The sequence below is a fragment of the Vidua chalybeata genome, chromosome 21, assembly GCF_026979565.1.
Source record: "Vidua chalybeata isolate OUT-0048 chromosome 21, bVidCha1 merged haplotype, whole genome shotgun sequence".
Lineage (NCBI taxonomy): Eukaryota > Metazoa > Chordata > Aves > Passeriformes > Viduidae > Vidua > Vidua chalybeata.
In genome coordinates, this window is record NC_071550.1 from 3,035,697 (window position 1) to 3,057,293 (window position 21,597).

General features: G+C 48.8%; 1 protein-coding gene across 2 annotated transcripts in view; it reads right to left on the reverse strand.

Moving 5' to 3' along the window:
- Positions 1-5,885: 5,885 nt before the first annotated feature.
- Positions 5,886-21,597, reverse strand: part of COL5A1 (collagen type V alpha 1 chain) — a 138,320-nt gene continuing 122,608 nt past the window's right edge. Inside the window, exons 56-66 of one of the 2 annotated variants that reach the window (XM_053962434.1) lie at positions 21,293-21,346; positions 21,142-21,195; positions 20,548-20,655; positions 20,043-20,096; positions 19,406-19,441; positions 18,591-18,644; positions 17,972-18,230; positions 17,513-17,625; positions 15,463-15,531; positions 10,851-11,084; positions 5,886-8,734 (exon numbers count right to left, since the gene is read on the reverse strand). In XM_053962434.1, coding sequence (XP_053818409.1) covers positions 8,588-8,734; positions 10,851-11,084; positions 15,463-15,531; positions 17,513-17,625; positions 17,972-18,230; positions 18,591-18,644; positions 19,406-19,441; positions 20,043-20,096; positions 20,548-20,655; positions 21,142-21,195; positions 21,293-21,346 — 1,182 coding nt within the window. In that variant the 3' untranslated portion in view covers positions 5,886-8,587. Of the gene's footprint in view, positions 8,735-10,850; positions 11,085-15,462; positions 15,532-15,586; positions 15,656-17,512; positions 17,626-17,971; positions 18,231-18,590; positions 18,645-19,405; positions 19,442-20,042; positions 20,097-20,547; positions 20,656-21,141; positions 21,196-21,292; positions 21,347-21,597 lie in introns of both variants that reach the window. The other variant, XM_053962433.1, reaches the window with a different exon arrangement.

Sequence of the window (21,597 nt, forward strand, 5' to 3'; positions counted from 1 at the left end):
AATGATGAATTTATCACCCCTTGCAAGAAAGATAGAAAGGGAAAGGGAGAAGGAAAAGGAATAAGAAAAGGAAAAAAAAGCCCCAAACCCTCAGAATGATTCTGCCTGAGCTGCACAGGAACATTATTTATGGTCCAAAAAACCCCAGAAGCATCTGAATGTAAAGCAGAATCACATCATCGATAACGGCGTGCCCTGATCAGAGGGAAAAGGCATCTGAGGAGGGGAGGCAGGGAAATGGCACATTTTCAGCCAGCTGGAGAGATTGCAAAGGGATTTTAATTCTGGAGATGCCGAAGAAAATTGCAGATGAGGTTCTATGAGAATAAATAGTGTCTGGTCATAGATCAGCACAACTTGATTTTCTCCCCTTTAAGTGCCACGGTATCAATCATGGGAGGGGAGGGAAGGGAAAAATCAAGGTGGCAAATGAATTATTCCTCAAACCTTCCTCCTCATCCAGGAGGAAAAACAAACCCTTGCACTCTTGCTGGGCAAACTGGCTCTGCTGGAAGGAGCCTGAAATGCAGATCAGGAGAGGAAATGGGGGAGGTGGGAAAGAAGGTATTTATATACAATAAATATTTAATCTTGCTCAGTGTTTCCTCCTGAAGAAACTCATAGCAGGGATTAATTTGTGCATTCCTCCCCGCTCCACTGGTGCCCTTCAGCAAGGTTAATCTTTGCCTGATGCAAGTTGGGAAATTAAATCCATGGTGGTGGACAAACTTCCTGTGGGGTTGGATTTAATTTCTTGCTTTCCCCCTCCCCAGAGATGATGGATGTGTGTGGAAGCCACGAACGCTGCCTCGTGGAGCAGATAATTCCTGAATGGATGCTCCCCTCCTTCCTTCTCCCCCTCTCTCCCTGTTGTGTGTCTTAATTAATGTTTCAAGTCTGGCAGGTTTTTGATTTCTGTTTCAACAGGGTCTCAGATCAACCTGGTTGATGGGAAAATCCTAAAAAGGGACAATTTTGGGGTTTTTTAAGTGGCTGCTGCTCCCTCCTGAAATTCAGCATCGTGCTGTTGGCAGTGAGGGGCAGGTGGGGCCCAGCCTTGAGCTCTGGGGCAGATGGGGCTGAAGGGAGGCACTTCCCCAGCCCAGTTTTCCATCTGGGAGCCCCCAGGAGAGCTTTGGGTGTGAATTTGTGCCTCAATCCTGAAGAGATCTTACTCATCCCCACACCTGGGATGTGTGAGACCACCTTTGGCAGAGCCCCAGCAGCTCCTGGTCCCTGCTCAGCTGAACAGGTGACGTTTTGAACTGAAAAAGGCACAGTCAGGGCATTTCTTCCCTCTGGATCCCCAGGCAACGACACAACTATGGTAATGTGCCCATCCACCTTCAGGAGGGCTTGCTTGTGGGGTATTCCCAAATTAGCAGCACCAGCACGATGCTCTCCTGACTTGGTGCTCTCTTGGCACCTTGGAATGCCCAGGGAACCAGAGAATTCCGGAGTGGGTTGGGTTGGAGGGACCTTAGAGCTCATGGACACCTTGACAATCCCAGCTTGCTCCAAACCCCATCCAACCTGGCCTTGGACACTTCCAGGGATGTGGCAAAAAGATCCCTCGGGCTCTGCTCTGCCCGGGCTGAGAACACAGAGAAAACAAAAAATCTGCGAGCCACAAAAAAAAAAAAAAAAAAAAAAAAAGAAACCCAAAGAATCCAAGCGCGGCGCAGGAAATTTTCCGCAAAGAGCAACATCTCATTGTCAAATTAACATATTAATAATTAGGCAGGATGAGAACACGGAGTGCCAGGGCTGACACGTTGGCTCTGGCTGTTCAGCTGTGCAGCAGCAGTTCCAGGGGTGCCTCTGAGCGTGACAGCCGGCACCTTACAAGATGTAATTTCAGCGCTTCACAGCTCCCCTCGATGTGCATCTCTGAAGGAACAAGCACGTTGTTTCCCCTCTCTGAAGGAGTGGAACAGCTGCTTTCTGCAGGCTTTTCTGTGTTTGGTTTCTTTGGGGTGTTTGTTTTTGCTCGGGGCTGTTTGAGGAAAGCCGTTAGTAGGAGCATGAGTTGGGTTTTGTTTGCTGCCGAGGTAGGAGCAGGCAGGGGCTGTGGGAAGCACCGGGGTTGTGCCTCTGGAGAAAATCCCTTTGCTGCCACCATGCCCCAGGGTGGGAAAGATTCTGCAGGCAGAGAAGTTACAAGGAATAAATGAAGTGGCAATAGGTGCCATTAATAAAAGTACAGAGCACTAAACTCCTCCTGCTCTCAGATCAAAAGCAAAATGGGTTTTCAGTGCAAGAGCCCCAAATCCAGCACTTCCAGAGAAGATCCCCTTGATGGGAAAAGGGATTGGATTCCCCAGAGCTGGAAGCGCTGAGGGAAGGATGAATTAAGAAGGATGGATTATTTCCAAGGCTGGTTTTGGGTCACTGCACAATGGCAGGGGAGCAGCCCTACCTAAACAGCCCCTGACAGATGTTGGGAACATCAGCCCAGCCTGGCCTCAAAGGTTGCTCTTGCCATAAAGGAAAAGCACGTGGGAGGAAAATAAAAATGAAGGAAAATCCAGATTATGCAGGGATACAATAATTGATGGATAATTATGATAAATCCTCATGACAGAGGGCTCATGGTGCCAAGTGACACACTCAGCACTGAGCAGTCCTGTTAAAAAAATAGATTAAAAAACAGGGGAATTGTCTGGCTGGAAAGCCAGAGCAGGTAATTTGCAGAGGCACAGCTCCTGGGCAAGGTGTGAAAAGAGGGGACACATCTGACTTACACTGCTTCAGCTTTTCTGGGCACCCTTTAGATTAATTTACAGGTGGTGCTGAACTGCCAGAGGCACCTCCAGCTCACTTGTTTTTTTCTCACAGGAAGACATAAGACAGTTTTTTGTGGGGTTTTTTTTTAGTTTTCCCAGAGCTGTGGGTCAGATCAATTCTACTCTTTGCTTGAGACATGAATAAAAACAAACCCAAGTCAAATCCAGCCTGGCTGGGAGAAGATGCAGGGCAAAAAGCAGCTGAAGGACAAGAATTGCTTCAGCTCCTTTGAATGCCATGAGAGCCTCACTCTACCCAACAATTTGCATATTTTCTCCATGCTAATTCATGCACAATCCTCTCCCCTCCTCATTCCAGCCTCCCACTTGGTCCTGCTGTTTCTGTCTCTCCAGGAGAGCTCTGGTGGCACTCAGGCTGCTCAATCCTTTGTATAAAACACCCATTCACAGCTTCTCTTCTTGTTTGCCAAAACTCACCTAGACAAGGAGGGGATGCCCAGGATCTGGTCTCTAAATTTAATCAGTGCCAACGCTCCTTTTCTGGCCATTTTTATTTTTGCCAGTCTGTTGTAAACACAGGATTTAAGGAGATGGGGGAGGGACATCTCTTGGAGAGGCGACAGCAGCAGGAGCATCCCAACCAGAGTGTGTGGAGAGCAAAAGCTGTGCTCCCAATGTGTGGGACATGGCAGGATTGTGATCCTAGTCCCCTTTCCCAGCTCCCAGGAGGAACTGGGATGTGCTGGTCCCTCCTGGTGCAGCCCCAGGTCAAAGCAGGGCTGGGGGAGCTGTGTTTGGTGGGAGCCTCTTGGCTCTGTTCTCTATCCCACTCCTACAAATCATTTAGGATGGGCTTTTTTAGGGACAGCCAGTGCTCCACCAGTTAGATCACAAAATTCTTCAGGTTGTAAAAGACCTTAAGATGATCAAGTCCAACTGAAGCAAGCCAAGGGAATCCAGGATAAAAGGCAGGGAGTCACAGAGCAGCATGGAGGGCTGGGCTTCTTCCTCCAGGGCAGGGCTGAAAACCAAACCAAAGAACAGTTCCCATTTCCCAGGCAGACAGCAAATCCCAGAGCAGCTCCTGTTTTACCCCTGGAAGCAGTGGGAAGCACATGGACACATCCTCGTGCCTGGGTCAGCTCAGGCAACTGCTGAACCAACAGCGTGGGGAAAACTCTGCAGCTTTCACCTGCTTTCCTCACACACAGCAGGGCAGAAATCCCAGCCCAGGGCAGAAATCCCAGCCCGGGGCAGAAATCCCAGCCTGGGGCAGAAATCCCAGCCCGGGGCAGAAATCCCAGCCCGGGGCATTTAGAATTAAACCCCACATGCAGGGCAAGGCAGAGCAGCAGCCCCAAGCCCTGCAGCCTCCCCTTCCCTGCCTTAAGAGCTGTGGAATCCCCAGTGGGATCAGCTGCCCTTGGATAATTCCCACTCCCTGGGCTGGCTGCTGCTCTGCTCCCCTCTGTGTGCTGAGCTTGGTGCTTTTCATCCTCCCTTTGCTGCTTCCTGAGGTTTGTGCTCCTGGTCCTGCCCGTGTAGGATCCCTGAGGTGGGGAGGCAGGTGCTGCTGGAATTTGGGATGAGCAGCCCCATCCTCAGCCCATAACTGAGCAGGTTTGGGTGCTCACACTCTGTCTCAATAACCTGCTGCTCTTTCTGTGGCTCTTCTAAAAATTCCCCTCAGTATTTCTTCTGCTGGAGTTACATCTTTGGAGCTGGAGCACTAAATCACGGACTTTGTTCTAGGAAAAGAGGTGAAAGATCTGCCAGGGCTCCTGTGTCTGGCAGTGCCAGAAACACTCAGATCCCTCCTCAGATCTCTGTTTTTTCCCTAACAGCAGATCAAAGCTTCCCTCAGCACGAGGCATTTGCTGCAAGCAGCAGTGATTGAGTGCAAATCACAACTGGTGAGAGGGGCTGGGCTCACCTTGAAGCACGATCAAGGTGCAAGTGAAGTATTTCCAGCTGGGTTTAAGTAAATAAAGTTATTTTGCCCTCATTTCTTCCTGCAGCTGTGGTTCCTCTGCATTTCTGGGGTTCATCTGGATGAAGATTTGGCCATAATACCCCAAGATTTCCCAAAACTACTCCTAGAAGTTAATGACAGACTAAATGACTAAAGATTAAACCATTTCAGGTCCTGCTTGGATGGAGTTTGGAGCACCCTCGGCTGTGGAAGGCGTCCCTGCCCACGGAACTGGCTGATCTTCAATTTCCCTTCCAACCCACCCCAATCTGGCTCCTTCTCCGGACACCTTTCAGCAAAGAATGAAGATCCTCAAAGATCCTCTGCAGCCAGAGAACGAAGGGCAGAAGCTTTTGGGACACAGAGCTTGGCTTGGTCACCGCAGAGCCCCTGACCCACCTGCAGTGCTCCAAACGTCACCTCCTGAAGGTCCAGCATCTCCTGGAACTGCAGCACCAACCAGGGCGTGTCTGGAGGAGCCCCCGGGAACCAGAGCGACTCGGATCCGGGGGCAGCCACTGGTGCAGTTTCCCACAGTGAATTCCAGAGGATCCTGGAGTGAAACCTGCAGGAGAGGAGGAGGAGAGCACGAGCAAAATGTTTCCCTCCACACAGCAGAGCCCTGGGGCCAAGAATGGGAAACTGGGGGTTGAGGAGCTCACCAAGAAGCTGGAAAAATGTTTTTTTCCTGAATTTGTCTTGGGATGAGAAGATCAGAAAAACTCCTCTGGTGACTTTGCTGCTACGGTGGAGAAGGTGAAGAGCTGGTGGCCACATGATCTTCTCCTCCACATCCCAGCCACCAAAACCGAGTTGGATTTTTGCACTGGAATTTCTCACTGAGGGAAAAAAAAAAAAAAAAAAGAAACAACAAAGAAACAATTCCAGGCCTGGAATTTCTCCCCATGATGGGTTTGGATTGTATTTTACAGTATTTATTTACCTGTAAGCACTTCCACTGCTCCTCTGATGAACTTTCCAGGCTCCACAGGGCAGGGGGGTCCTGGGGAAATCCCGCTGCAATCAACTCCAAGAAGAGATTCAACATCACGGGGGTTTAGGTGGAAACAGTAAACTTGATTTATTGAAAAAAAAAAATCTATTACATTTATTCCTTTATTACACAGGTTTAAAATATTTAAAAATAGCTCTTATGGGCATTACACTTAAATTTTATGACATGTTTATTGGACTTTGAAGAAATGTACAATACTGCATTTGACACTATATTTTAAAAAGGGCCTTATGTACTAAAAGTTGGGTTTTTTTTTTCCATAGGTTTTATTTTTCTTATCAACATTTGTTCAAGTCAATATATATTAAGGGGAGGAGGGAAATAAAATTACACAAAAAGAAGGTCTGCAAATACAAGTAGTAATTTTATTGCAATATACCGTAGCTAAGTGGTCTGGGGGGGATCAGAACAGTTGGGAGCTCAGTACAATTACAACACTGTGGAATTCAACAGAGGAAATTTTTATTCTTTTTTCTTTTTTTTTTTTTTTTTTCTTCTTCTTCAAGCAGAGACATCAAAGGGAAAAAAAAAAAAAAAAAAAAAAGCTCCCTTGATGAGAAAATTGAGAACAGAATCCCATGACCTGGGCAGACACACAGGTGTGGACAAATATCAGAAATATCAGGATATGGCTTTGCTGGGATGTGCAACCTTTCCTGCCCTTCCCGCTGTTGCCAAGGTGACTGAGAAGCTGAATTCCTTATTTATTTATTATCCTAAATTCCTTTTCACTGCTCTGCTGCCCGGAGTCTGCAGTTTTTTAGGGTAGCACCTTTTGGGTTTTTTTAATTCCCTTAAGTGGGAGAGAGCACAGGAGAAGAAGGGAGAGGGATGGACACGGCTCCTCCAAAAAGCACCGCTGGCATCGCCGCTCCCTCCAGCACGGCTTTGCCTCCCTTCCTCGGATGCTGCTGCTCTCAATTTGGGCAGGAGGGGGGAAAAGACATCATATATAGGCTTTTTTCACAGTAAATGTGATGGCTTTTCCTTGGTGGTGAAAAATCCCCCTTGAGCTGAACGCTCCAGGCCGAAGAATAATAATAATAATTTACAAAAACCCCCACCTTGCAACAGTTTTTTTTCCAGCTGAGAGACCTGAAGGAGGAAAACGGGCAAGGAGACAAAATAAATGGGAAAAGAAGAGGGTGTCAGCACGTTGTGAGCCGTGGAAGGAATAAAAAAGAGTGGGAAGAGCAGGAAAATTGCAAATTCCCCGGATTGCTGGGCGGGCAGCACCCCCACGGCTTCAGGACACCCAACATCGACATAAATTAGCACCACAAACGTTCAGCCACTGAGGACAATCTGCTCTGCTTCCAACTGGGAAAAGACATGGATATCCTTGGGAAAAGCAAGAAATAATAATAATAATAATAATAATTAAAAAAAAAATTGTAAGGACATTTAATGGTTTTTTCTACATCCAAGGAAGGAGAGGAGCAGGATTTGGACAGAAGAGATAAGAAGGTGCCATGCATTTATCAGCAGCTAAAATCTGCCTGAAAGTGCCTAAAAAGCCAAGTGGGAGATTGGCCAGTGGCAGGGTATCCCCAGTGTTGTGTTAAAGTTATCAGATAGCACCACAGAGATATGTAAAAATAACTATAAAAAGCACCTTTTTTTTTTTCTTCTTTCTTTTTTTTTTTTTTTTTTTTTTTTTTTTTTTTTTGTTTTTGTTTTTGTTTTTGTTCTTGATATTCAGAGAGGACAAATGGATTTCCCCTGCCACTGGGATCCGCCACTGGGAATGGATTCAGGTTTAATTCTTAGCGTTTTAAAGGAATGCTGAAAGAAAAAAAGAAGAATTCATTTAAAATATGGGTGTTAAGCAAGTGGATGAAAAGGCAGAGACTCAGTGCAGATCCTGCCTTTTAGATCAGGGGATTTGTAGGGAATTTGTTAAAAAGTGGCTTTAATTTCCTCATTTTGAAAGAAAAGGCATCTGTGGCTCAGGGGGTTGGTTTGCACCTGATCCTGGGGGTAATTCCAAGGCTCCAGGTCCCAGTTTGGGGCTGGGGAGAGGCAGAAGTGGGGACAGGAGCTGCTGTCTTCATTCCCAGCTGGAAGCTCGGCTGGGATGGGGTGGCTTTAATACAGACAAGGTCACTTGCATGGTTTGAAGGCGGAAACATTCCAACATTTCAAATAAAATACGACACAAATATTTACTCACAAACACACAAAAATAGAAGCACCTTTAAGACACGGCAAAGAGATGCCCAGTGTGACCTTGAGTCAGCACTTTGGAAAACGTGGAATGAGGCAAACTCAGCGGAGGAAACACGGAAAATTCTGGAATTGGCCGTGGCATCTCCTTGCTGGAGCTGATCCAAACCCCGTGGAAGGCAACAAAACCCCTCTGAGGAGCTTCAGATCCAGGACTGCTGGGACTTCAACATCGAGCTGGACTCGAGGAATTTCAAGTTTTTTCCATTTTTTTTTTTTTTCCTTAGGAATAAACAAACGCTTCCTGGCAAGAAGGAGAAGAGGAGGAGGCAGGAGGAGTTTGCTGGAGGTGGGCTCAGCTCGGTGGCCGCGGGGCAGCAGCGGTGGCAGCAGGGACAGGGCCAGGTCTCCGTGTGTGGCTGTTGGTCATGAGATTCCATATCCATCCTGGGAATGGCTGAGGGGGCACAGAGGGGCTGGGGCAAAACCAGGGACACAACAAAATAGGTGGGGGGGAGGAAAAAAAAATAATAACCCATCGCTGTCCAGTTTCAGACCGTGCACGTGACGAGGAATTCTTTTTTTTTCTCCTTTTTTTTTTCTTTTTTCTCTTTTTTTGTTTTTAATTAAATGGCGCAATGAGGTTACGAGGTTGCTCATTTGGAGACTTAGGTTCAGGTGGCTCTTTTAGCCCAGGAAGCAAGCTGGTCCCACCTCGAATCCAAATTTCTGTGCCGCTTCTCCGAAGTCATTGAACATGATGTCGACTATGGGGACCTGCTCCACTTTGGGCGTGTTGATTTCCAGGATGGTTTTCTGGTAGCCTTTCCTTGCCTGGAATGAGGGAAAGAAGAGCTCTGAGGATGCCTCCGAGCCAACGTCAGCACAACTGAATAATCACCACTCTGCTGGGAATGTGGTGTTGATTTTTCCCGGGAATTTTTGGGACCCAAATCGGAGTCACCACCACCCAAACAAATTTATTTGCACGTTTAACACGTGTGCTGAACAACCCTTGGGAGATGCCCAGACCTTGGAGCAGAAGCAGATCATGACACTCTAACTCTTCTCCAGCACGTTTCCAAGCTGGAATGGGAGCCTGGAAAAATTGTGGCTGTGGAAAGGTTGTTTTCCCTCCCCCAGGACACACCTGGCTTGTTGGGCAAATGGTAGCAATTTAATTTGAATCTATTAGTGAAAAGATCACATTTAAAGTTTGGTGGAATTCACAAGGTGCTGCTGTCTTTTTATCATGCCTGGTGGCCACGGAGTTCTTTCCAAAATATAAATAATTATTAGAGGAGCAGAAATACCCCCTGAGGGCATACAAAGCTGCACAAACAAGAGAATTTATGGAGCAGCTTTGGGCTCTACATTTCCCTGTGATTTGTGTGGCTTGGGAGAACAGGCTGGAGCACAGCTATGAGAAAGGGCTGGAAGTTCAGGAAAAACAGATTCAAATTATGGGAAGAACATCAGCCCTGGAGCTCCTCTGGCTTCAGCAGCCTCCCCACTACAGCAGGACCTCTGGGACAACACCAGGTGGGGAAGCCCAACCTCATCCCCACAATTCCTCTATTCCTCAATCCTGGAATCACTTAGGATGGAAAAGACCTTTAGGATCATCGAGTCCAACCATTAACCCAGCACAGGCAAGAAATTGGATGGGTTGTAGCACTCACTCCCAAAAAAGACATAAAAGCACCTCTAGACTCCTGGTGGAGTTCTCTAAATTCCTAATGGCCTTTTTATGGGTCTAAGAGTCAGACTAAAATCATCTTTAATGTAGAGAATCAATTGTAAACCCCAAACTCCTTCAAGTAAACAGATAAATCTCAAATATCCCGCCTGTGCTTTGGGCAGCACGATCTGCCAGGGTAGCAGATTAATCCAATTTATCTGCCCAAAAATGTAGAGGTTTTCAGGAGGATTATCCACCTTAAAACGTGCAACACGTGGTCCTCCAGCAACCCCGAGATTCACAAGGGGAAGGGAGGAGAAGGCCCTTTTTCCCAAGGATGTTATGTCTGCAGGAGACACGAAAAACTTGAGGATAAACTTCTCCTGAGTGTTTCCAGAAGGGGGCTGGATGCCCTTTCCCTCTCCAGGAATGTGTTGAAAGTTCTAATCTGATTTTCCTCATTGCTCCATGAGTAAAAAATCTGTTTGTGCCAGAACAGAAGCGTTTCAATCTCAAATTACAAGAGGAGCTTTTTCTGTCAAACATCTCAATCTTTCTGTCCTGTGGGCTCCAAGTGCTGCAATTCCAGAGGGTGGGAATTATGCATGTTTTTACACCAGCAAGCTGGGGCTCAAAATAAATGCAGGCAGCACCTGCTTTGCCAAATTTTTATCCCCTGAGGGCAGAATTTTCAGAGTTTAAACCCAAATCAAGCATCCAAGAGGAGTTAGAAGGAAAGGGAGGAGGCGAGGCACCTTTGGAAATCGTGGCTGCTCTGGTGCACCCCATGAGCAGCACAGCCCAGAACCTTCCTGGACCTGCAAGAACAAAAATTCCAACCAAACCCTTCCTGCTTTGCCTCCAAGAATTTCTGGAAGCAGTTGCAAAGATCCTGCAAATTTCCAAGCCAAGCGGGTGCCATCGCTCACCTCTCCCCCTGTGAGGAATTGGGGGAGAGCAAAAGCACGGGGAGGCTTTTAAAAGCAAGCAGCACTTTCAGGCAGATAATTTGGATGAATCAGATTAATTTGACTCCTGGAGGTGCTGCAGCTTCCCCTGAGTTCGAGCAGGATCACGGATTCCCATGGAATCATTTATTTCCAACTTAGAGAGGAACACGATGTCTCCCATGTTAAGGACAACCCTCAAGCACCAGAAGCTTGGGGGTGATCTGCTCTGGGGAAGATGGTGCTGGCTGAGCAGGGGAGGGGACAGAGGCGTCCCCAAGGTGTCCCCAAGGTGTCCCCAAGGCCAGGAGCCCCCACGTACCGCGCAGCCATCGAGGGCAGCTCGGATGTAGGGGTTGTTGTCGTAGGACATCTCCTCGTCGTTGGAGCCCAGGAAGCGGATGGCCTTGTCGTAGCTGTTGGTGGTGGCATCGTGCCAGGCCACCGACTGGTAGCAGTTGTAGGTGATGTTCTGGTGGGCCGAGGCGCTCAGGAGACGCAGGAAGGTCATCTGCACCACCCCGATGGGGTTCCCGTCCGAGTCCACGTAGGAGAGCTGGGAGAGGGGGAGAAGGGACAACACCGGGCAGTGAGGGACAGGGAAACACAGCCAGGGGCTCTGAGGGACACCAGTGCCACCACAGACACTGCTCCTGAGGGACACCAGTGTCACCACACTGCTCTGAGGGACACCAGTGTCACCACAGACACTGCTCCTGAGGGACACCAGTGTCACCACACTGCTCCTGAGGGACACCAGTGTCACCACAGACACTGCTCCTGAGGGACACCAGTGTCACCACAGACACTGCTCCTGAGCTGGAGGCTCTGAGGGACACCAGTGTCACCACAGACACTGCTCCTGAGGGACACCAGTGCCACCACACTGCTCTGAGGGACACCAGTGCCACCACACTGCTCTGAGGGACACCAGTGCCACCACACTGCTCTGAGGGACACCAGTGTCACCACAGATGCTGCTCTGCTCGCCCAGGAACTTTTTTTTCTCCTGCTGGATGGGGTGAGGGCATGAGCAAAAAATTTAAATCTGAGGAGGGCGAGGGGGAAAAAAAGACAAGGGGCTTTCAGCCCTGGTTGCAAGAGGGTGGAAATTTGGGGATTTGTCTCAAGGTTAAGCCAATGTTGAGCGTATTTCTCCAGCTTTTGAAGAGGAGAGAAGGCGAAATTCTGTGAGGGGTCAGGGCTTTCTTTTCCTGTCCTGCCTGACACAAATTTCTGACTGCTGGGGGTGTTTTGCTCTGCACACCCTGGGCTATTCCCCATTCTTTTTCCTGGGGTTTGAAGCAATCTTTGCACTGCATCTGCAGCAATGCTGGTCCTGCTGATGAGGACTTGGGGGCTGCCCAGGTTGGAAAAGCTCTGCTCAGGTAAAGGGAAAATGGATTTGCTGTCCTGTTGTGAACACAGATTGTGAATCCCAGTCTTGCACACTGGGATTTGCTCCATTCTGCCCACCAGGCTCCTTTTTTCTCCCATGCAGGAGAATATATTCCTACAAAAAAAAAAAAAAATATATATATATTGAAACCCAATCCCAGCACCTGGGGGATTCAGGACTTTGTGGGACTTTCACTGCCCACAAAATGAGTTTTTGCAGGTATGAACTGGCTGTGCTTGAGGTGGCATCTCCAAACTACTGCCCTGGGTGGACTGAGGGTTTCTTTAGAAACAACCAGGAACCAAACACAGGCACCCAACCAGCGTGGATTTCCTCCAGGTACCACGAACCCTCCAGTTGTGGTGCAGGCTGCAAACGGTAGAAGAGATTCGTAACCACAATAAAACACCGAATTAAAAGAGATAATCCAAATAAACAAAGATACCAACCGGTTGTCAGGATGCTGCTGCGCTGTCCTCCTGAGAGTTAAATGTGACTGACCAGGAGAGAGCCACGCATGCCAGGAGGAGCTACCAGAAAGCCACCAGCACGTGGAAGGAAGGGGACAAAAAATGCCAAGGGCTTGTCACACACCCGGTGTGGCACTACTGAGCTGCAGGGCCTTCTCTTATTTGGTTTTATTTCAAACCAGTGCTTGTTTTGCAGCCTGGTTGCCTTTTAAGGGGTCTTTTGTTGTTCAGCCTGTGCAGATTTTGTGAAGCCCTGTCCCAGCTTTCCAAGTGGAGCCGCTGGGAGCTGGTTTTGTGCACAATGTTTGCTCAGCTGGGGAAAATCCAATCCTTTCCTCTTTTCTCTGTGCTGGCAGGTGTGTCACGTGGCTGGGAGGGATGATTGGGATGGGATGCCTTGCTAGAGCTGCTGGGAATTGTGTGTAACACACAGAGAAAACATCTGCAAGCCTCTTATCCCTCTGAACACAGCTTGGCTGCATCCTGAGGAAAGGTAAGGAATTGGCTCCAAGGGCTCTGCAGCATTGATTAATGATGCTGTGGGAGCATCAAACCCAGCTGGTTTGGTTGTGTTTCATATTTACTGCATCCCTCTTGCTGAGGTGTCTCCAGAAGAAAGGCAGCACCTGCCCAGCTGTGCAATCCCAGGATTTATATGGAGCCCCTGGCAGCACTGGGAATCTTCCCCTCAGCTTTGGGGCTCCCCAAGGCACCAGGACCTTCTTCATGGAGTAACAGGAGCAGGGTTACACCCACAGGGGAACTCAAACTCCTTTTGATTCTGCCCATCCACACACAAATTTCAGCTGATTTTGGATCCACCGGGCAAATGTCTCCTCAATTTGCCAGTCTCATGGTTCCAAGTACTGACTGAGGCAAAATCAGAGCTAATCTTAAATAAATAAATAAAACTTTTATGGCCTGTGTGACTGTTTTGTGGTTTGCATAGGTTGGTCTTCCACATACTGGTGGCTTTTTTTATTTTTCCAAATAGAAAAAGCAGGACAGGTAAAAAAAACAAAACAAAAAAAAAAAAAGGCAGGAAAATGACAACACAAAAGGATGGAACAAGGAGCTCCAAGTAGCACCAGAAATGTTTTTATCTAAAAGAGAATAAGCCCTAAGCTCTAGGCTGGCAACTGAGCCTCTAACAGAGCTGGGAAAAAGAGAAGCAGGGGAGATGGAGAAGTGGAGGTACTTGGAACATGAACTGATGAAGTGCTCTGTAATTAAGCTATGAGTAGCTGCCCTCCAAGGAGCCAGGAGGCTGAAGCCTTGGCTTTGCAGCCTGATTTGATGATGCAGAGAAGCCCCAGAAGCCGTGTCCTCCTCGAGGGCAGAATCAGAGCAAAATGTGTTTTAGTGGCGATGGAATGCGGCAAATGTGGGAAACAACGCAGGGCTTGGGTTGTTTGCCCTTTAAGGTGGAAGTTGGGGCACTGCAGGAACCCCCTGCCCTGGGGAGAGGACAACTCAGTGGGACACAGCAGAGCATCTCCTGCCCCTGGGCAGGCTGGTTTTATCCATGGCATATTTGCCTGTTCCCACATTCTCCTGGTGTGACTGAGCTCGTTCCGTGCATCCCGCTAATTCTACGGGAATTGATGCACCAGGGGGACATTTCTGGGGCTTGAGACACAAATCTGACATCCCTGCCCAGCCCTGGGTCCCTGTGGGAATGAGCTCCCCACAATGTGGATGTCCTGTTACCAGAGGTTTTCCTGGTTTATGCCTTGCTGGCATCACGCCTTGTTTGACCTTAAAACAGCTCTTCCCCCATGAAAAAAAAAAAAATAAATCCTTAACTGTGACTCAGTTCAATTCCTTTCCACTAGGCTTGGCTGGAAATCTTCCTTTAAATAAGTGACTTTGGTTCTCCCAAGCTCTGGGGTGACCATGGGAGTCCCCAGCGTGGTTCATCTCCATATGGGGAACAAAATAAAATCCACCCTCTGGGGCAAACCTGTCCTAGAGAGGCCAGAGGTGAGCAGCTCCACCCCCTGGGTGCCAGCTCGGGCCGGAGCAGCATTTTAGGGATCTCTCAGCTCCTGGGGTAAGGCTGCACTGCTGGGGGACAGCAACATGGGGACACCCAAAATGGGGGCTGAGGAGGAGACAGCAACAGCTCTCCCTGTGGGATGGAGCTCTCCCTGTGGGATGCAGAATTCCCTGTGGGATGCAGAATTCCCTGTGGGATGGAGCTCTCCCTGTGGGATGGAGCTCTCCCTGTGGGATGAAGAATTCCCTGTGGGATGCAGCACTCCCCATGGGATGCAGCAGTCCCTGTGGGATGCAGAATTCCCCGTGGGATGCAGAATTCCCTGTAGGATGGAGCACTCCCTGTGGGATGCAGAATTCCCTGTGGGATGGAGCTCTCCCCGTGGGATGCAGAATTCCCTGTGGGATGGAGCTCTCCCCGTGAGATGCAGAATTCCCTGTGGGATGCAGCACTCCCCGTGGGATGCAGAATTCCCAGTGGGATGCAGCACTCCCTGTGGGATGCAGCACTCCCCGTGGGATGCAGCACTCCCCGTGGGATGCAGCACTTCCTGTGGGATGCAGAATTCCCTGTGGGATGCAGCACTCCCTGTGGGATGCAGCACTCCCTGTGGGATGAAGAATTCCCTGTGGGATGAAGAATTCCCTGTGGGATGGAGCTCTCCCCGTGGGATGCAGAATTCCCTGTGGGATGCAGCACTCCCTGTGGGATGCAGCACTCCCCGTGGGATGGAGCTCTCCCCGTGGGATGCAGAATTCCCCGTGGGATGCAGAATTCCCTGTGGGATGCAGAATTCCCCGTGGGATGCAGAATTCCTGCAGGGCTCTGTGCAGACAAACCTGCCCCAGGGTCCCCAGGACACCCCCGAGTCAAAGCTCAGTTCCAGTTCCCAGTCAGGCAGACTGGAACAAAGCCCCCGCAGTGGGTCTGGGGTCTCTCTCAGCATTCCACCTTAAACATCTCCATGTGCCTGGGAGGGGGGTTAGTCAGGCATGCAGAGGGCAGCAGTGTGGCCATACCAAAGCAGGTGACAAGCTCTGATTCAGGGCCAGGGTTAGCCACTTACCAAGGACCCCCGCTTGTATTGACTATACCATGTGGAAGGCTGTTCTTTGGGCCAACGAGCCATTTTACTCTGTAAAATATGACAGGGGGTTAAAGGAAACAGCAAGCACCAGGATGCATCTTACCAGTTTACCGCGCTTGAATTCACTGAACCACGAGCCTGGGTTTTCCTTGGGCCAGGAAGTAATTCTAGCCTAGTTTGTGGACAGCAAGGAGGGAAGAGAGAAAGAAAAAAAAAATCAAAATTAAAAAGGTTACTTTCACTCCAAAGTCTTCATGTCTTATTGAAACTGTCCGACTTGCTTTAAAATTGGGGTTTTTTTTTGTTTGTTTTTAATATAAATCTTTATACATCAGTAATGAGAGCAGGAGGTGGCTCTGAAGCAGAGGAGATGGAGTGGTGCTGCTCTGGCACCAGCCTCCTTTGCTAAGGGCTGTCTCTGCCTCCTAAGAACTTGGGATGCAAATCCAGCAGTGGCAGGAAAATTAAAGGGAAAGACAGAGAGGGAAAAAGGAAGCATGGATGGGAAAAGGTGCATTGGTCTTCATGTGGAGGGCAGTGCTGGTGCTGGATTCTCTCTAATGCCAAATCCAGGTGCTGTGGGGCTGGGAAAGGCAAAGGATGTGATTAAGGAAAAGCCTCTGCCTGCCTGAGGTGCTGGACACACAGCATGGAGCTCCAGGTACCCAGAGTGACCTGAACAGGGGTGACCTGAACAAGGAATCAGCCATCAGAGCATCCTCAGGGCAGCCCCAGCTCAGCAGCTGAGTCAGAGCACAAGGAAGGAGCGTGGCTGCTCCCTCAGCCTCCCACAACACCCTCATTTGTGCTGGAAACCTCTCCAAAAGCAGCAGCCCAGCTGCAGGTGACTGGGGACTGTCCCTCCCCTTGCAGGATGTCACCTGCAGAGCAAATCCCAGTGCTTGTGCTGGGGGAGGGATGAGCTGAGAGCAGCCACGGCTGAAACTCTGCTCTGGCTCATCACAAACCCACTCAGCCACCACCCCAGCCCTGGGTGGTGGCTCTTTGCATCCCTCTGGATGGGAGAAGTTTTTTCTTATGGATCCCAGCATGAAATTTGTATTTGAGGAGTGCTGCAGCTCCACAGAGCCCCTCACTGAACCAGCACAGCAGGAGCTCAGGCCCCTGCAAGATCATGGCCAGACTCTGCTTTTTGAGCTGTCAGATTTTGAGGAAAAACACAGCTCACTGATGCAAAGGAAGAGGAAATCCATCTCCTCTTTAAACAGCCCCAAGAAAAACTCAGGGAGGATTTATGTCGTGTGTGGTTTGTGCTGCGCTGACACGCATTTCTGGTGGATGAAATGCAGCAGGAGAACAGCTCAGCTTTGTCACAGCTGGAGCACAACTGTGACACTGGCACAGCTCCCCCAGGCTGAGTTGTTGTGTTTCTGCTTGGCCAGTGCCAGAGCTGGTCCCCAGGCAGCGGGAAGAGCAGCTCTGCAAAACAGAGTGCAGGGATACAGGACAAAAAATGATGGGTATGGCCAAGCTAAGAGCATCACCACACAAATAACTTCATCAACCTTGTGCAGCGGTGCCAGGGAGAGCTCTGAGCCTGCCTGCAATCATTTAGGATCATTTACCCACAGGGAACAGCAGGAAAAATGACAGGAGGTAAACATTTATCTGCCCTGCCTGGAGACACAGGGAAGGGAGGGGAATCAGTGGAGCTTGGGCATGCAGGCAGTGGAGCAGGGCTGTGGGAGGGAATGAGTTAAACAGAGGTCCCAATTCCTGCACCAACACACCCCCCTGCCTTGGACAGCAAAGTCCAAAAAGTTAAGGTTTTAGCATTTATTATGCCTGGGAAACCATCAGAGGTTTGTCCCAAATCACAGTTTAAATCTGATTTTCTCTTTGTCAACATATTCTGTATTATTTCAGAATGTAATGTTGCATAACAAAAGAACATTCTGGATCTTTGATCCTTCCTTGCTGCTGTGCAAGGAAGCTGTCTATGAATATTCACATCAGGAAACCATCTATCAGCAGGAGAGAGGGGAAAGCAAAGGTGGTGTGCACTTACTCCTTCAGATTTCTTATCAGGGAAGATGCAGGTCTCTCCACCAGCTGTGAAATTACAGTAAACTTTGAAAGAGTCCCTGGAACACCCTTGGTTGGGATCAACCCAGTATTCACCTGCATGAGGGAAGAGAAGGGAAGAAAGGATCAGCTCAGGGGGCACTTCAGCAACCTCCTCACCTGGGATGCTTCACCTCTCATGGGTTATTATTTAGATGTAGTTTTTGAAAACTGGTCATGCTCTGGTGCCAGCTGAAGGAGGTTTTTCATCCCATATCCCCATGTTTAGAACAGAACATTTCAGCTGGAAGGGCTATCCAATGATATCCAGTCCAGCTCTACATATTCCTTTCTCCACCAGCCACATCCCCCATGAACTCCTCAAATTCCTGCTCTTCCAACCCTCATTTCTGTGTTTGTCTGGAGGCAGAATTCCCTACAGCCCCTCTATCCCAGGACACACCATCTGGGAAATCAGGGTGGCAGAGCTGCAGGTCCTTGCAGGTGCGTGCTGGGTTGTGCTGAGTGCCCAAGGGATGCTTCATCTGCTCGATTTCCAGTTTCAAAGAGTTCAGGGAGCCAAAAATCTCCTCCATGCCATCAGCATAGTCCATGTAGTTGTCGGCGTTGCCGTCGTCCAGCAGCTGGCTGGCATCAATGTTCCTCCTGGTCCTCTTGGCAGCCTGGATGGGCAGGGGCTGGATGACTTCTCCAGGAGGACCCTGATTTGTGGGGGAAAAAAAAAAAAAAAAACACAACTTCTCATTCCACTGGGAAAAAGACATGAGAGATGGACAAAGCAGCAACATCCCAAAATACACATTGGACATGGAAAACAGCCGTGGCTGGTGCTGATCAAACCTCTGGCTTCAACATTTTCCACCTTCCATTGTCCCCTTCCACCTTCCCTTGTCCTCTTCCCATTAATAAATCCTTCTTTCCCATCCTTTCTCCCCCAGAGATTCCAACCCATGGCTAGGATTGGCAAAGAATTTTTGCCCAGAGATTTTTCTGCTTCCCAAATTCCAGCACCCATGAAGTCTGAACCTCATTTCATGCTTCACCTTATGGGTTCTACTTACAGGAGGCCCTGGGGGTCCAGGAAGACCTGATTCACCCTTTGGACCTGTGGGACCCTGGATGGAAAAACAAGGGAAAAATCAGGAGTCACTCAGGAGAATTCACCTGGTTACTTTTATCACATCCCAAACATTATTTTAACTAATGAAACTTCATTTTTGTCCCTTTGGGCACACAAGAGGAGTCTCCCTATTCCCACATCCCAGGAAAATGGTATTTTTGGTTATTTTTGGTGTTTAGGTGAAAGAAAAGATCAAACACCTGGAGTTACAGTCAGATTTTTCGTATGCTTCCTACAGAATGCATAAAATGCATAAAATCTTTAACTCTCCCAACCAATCCAACAGTTCTGCAAGTCAAATAAAATCTTCAAATTAATAAAACATCGAATTTTGGATGGCTAAAAGACACTAAGAAGTTGCCCAAAAGAGGAATTTTTAGCTGCCTGCACAGCAGGTCTGCACCACGAAGCTCCAGAGTCTCATTTCTCACCGAGTTCTTCACTTTCCACCTTCCCACCTCCCGCTTTTCACGGGCTATTTTTAATCCCCTCCACTCTCCAGCAGCAGCTTTTCTCCTCAGGACTAAGCACTGGATTGCTCCTTGTGATCTCTGCTGCTCTGCTCTTCAGGGAAGTGCAGTGGTGGCACAGAAACCTTCCCCAGTTATCATTCCTGGGCTTAGGCAGCCTGGAAAGGCAGAGTTTGCTAATTCCTCTCTGCTAATTGCATTCATTTTATTGATGAGGGGAGTCCCAGGGTGTCCTACACTCAATAAAAACCCCTCAGCCTCTTCCTTTAGCTGTGTCCATACTCACTGAGGAGCCTTTAGCACCTTTGGGACCAGGTAGACCCTGTGGAGAGACAAAACCAGAAAGGAGTCAGCTCATTTCCAAGCACAGAGTCCAGAAAGGGGATTTTAAAAAATTTACTCCCTTTCTATTTCCACTTTCCCCATCTCCTTCAGCTGGGTGTTGCTTTTATTTGCCAACAGAAAAAAAGCTTTTGTGGCAGAGCTCCACACTCCTGCCCCAGTGGGGACTGGGGAAACTGCTGGGTGATTCCTGGAACGTGAGGCTGAGCCCAGCTCTGTGCTCAGGACACCCAGGATGCAGCACGAGGCCTCTGGACATCCAAAAAATGATAAAAATCAACAAAAAAAAAAAAAAAAAAAAAAAAAAAAAAGGGCAAGAAATCCCCGTGGGATTGTGGATATTCCAAAAGAAAAGGGGAGGAAACAAGGTGGGACAATTTCCCTGATTTCCCATATCACTTCCAGCACTCCTGGAACTCATCCAAGGGTTTTTAAAGGGCTCAGCTGGAAAAAAAAAAAAAAAAAATAAAACCCATCCTCCTACAGCCAGGGCTGTGCTGGGCATTCCTGGGAGCACCAAAGTGGCTCTTGAGGGCCTGTGCAGCTCCCAGGGAATTCCAAGGTCATTGGTTGTCACCTACCGGTAATCCTGGGGGTCCTGGAGGTCCAATGGGTCCAGAGGGACCTGTGATACCCTAAAAGATAACAGGAAAATAGCATTGATCTACAATTCTGGCCTAAAATTACACCTCCAACCCCTGCTCACAGGTGAGCACCCAGTTTTGGAGGATTCCAATGTCCAGTGTGGAGCTTTACCTGGTTTTTAGAGCATGGACAAAGAATCTCCTGTCTTATTTAGGCTCACACTTTTGAAAATCAGCCCTTCAGATGAATATTTAATGGCACCATCCCTCCAAGTCTATTCAACTCTTTCATAGGACCCTTGAGAATCTGCTTCCCACTAAAATGGGTCATTTTGGAGCAGATCCATGTTTCACACGTAGAATAAACCACATTAATACAGAAAATATCCCTCAAAAACTGCCAAGGAGCTCCTGCCAGGGTTGCCCATCTCTGCTGTGCTGCACCTCCTCGAGGGTGCAGTGCTCCAAAGCACGTTCCAGGAAGGTTTTAGGGAATATTTACCTGCTCTCCTTTGGGTCCTGCTGAGCCCTGGGGGCCTGGGAGACCTCTGTCACCCTTTTCTCCCTGCTCTCCTGGAGGTCCAATAAGACCAATTAATCCTGGGTGACCCTGGGGGAAAACAGCAGATGTTAATTAGGATTTCTGACTGGAGAGAGGGCAAAGACATTTCTAGATCCAACCCCAAGTATCTGAGTGAGGTGAGAGGAGTTTGTAGCAATCCCTGACACGTGGAAGTGGCAGAGTGGACAAAAATAGGAGATTTTTACAGCAGAAAATGCTACAAATATAGAAAGAACCTCTGCACTGGAGCAGCTGCTCATTCCCTGGGGTTATATAAATATATATATATGACAGAAAAGTTTATAGGGTGGAGAATCACCCCAAAAATGGGCCAGGGCTCTGCACCTCCACACTCACCCACAGCTCAGCTCCTTGGGGCACGCTCAGAGTGCTCCAGCTCTCCTCTACAGCTGTCCCTGGGGCTGGTGACACTCCCCAGCCTTGTCCTGCCAGCTGCAGGACCCCTCTGCAGTGCCATTTGTCCCCCCACAGCCCACCAGGGATCAGGCACTGGGATCCTCTGTGCATTCTCACCTTCTCCCCTTTAGGACCAGAGTCTCCTTTCAGACCAGGCAAACCCGGAGGGCCCTTTGGGACACAGGGGGAAAAAAAAAGAGGGAATGAATTCATGTCACACTCATTCATCCCGTTCAAAAACTCCTGGAATTGGATGCTCTGGACATACCATTGGGCCTGGAGGACCATCTGGGCCAGGGGATCCCGGGAGACCTTGTTCACCCTGTAAAAAAGTGCAATTCCCTCATTCCCAGTGACAGCAGTGCTCCCAGCTGGGAATATTCTGATTATTCACCTGTGCCAGGGAACTTTGTCCTGGCTTTTCACAGATGGCAAAAGCAAAAGGATTTATGTTCCCTTCCATGCTCAAATCTCTGCTGGAAAAGGGACTTTGTGGGTCAAGGGAAATCACTCCTGGAGAGTGGCTGAAGACCCAAGACTCAAATGAAATGTGGGAGATGATATTCTCCAGTT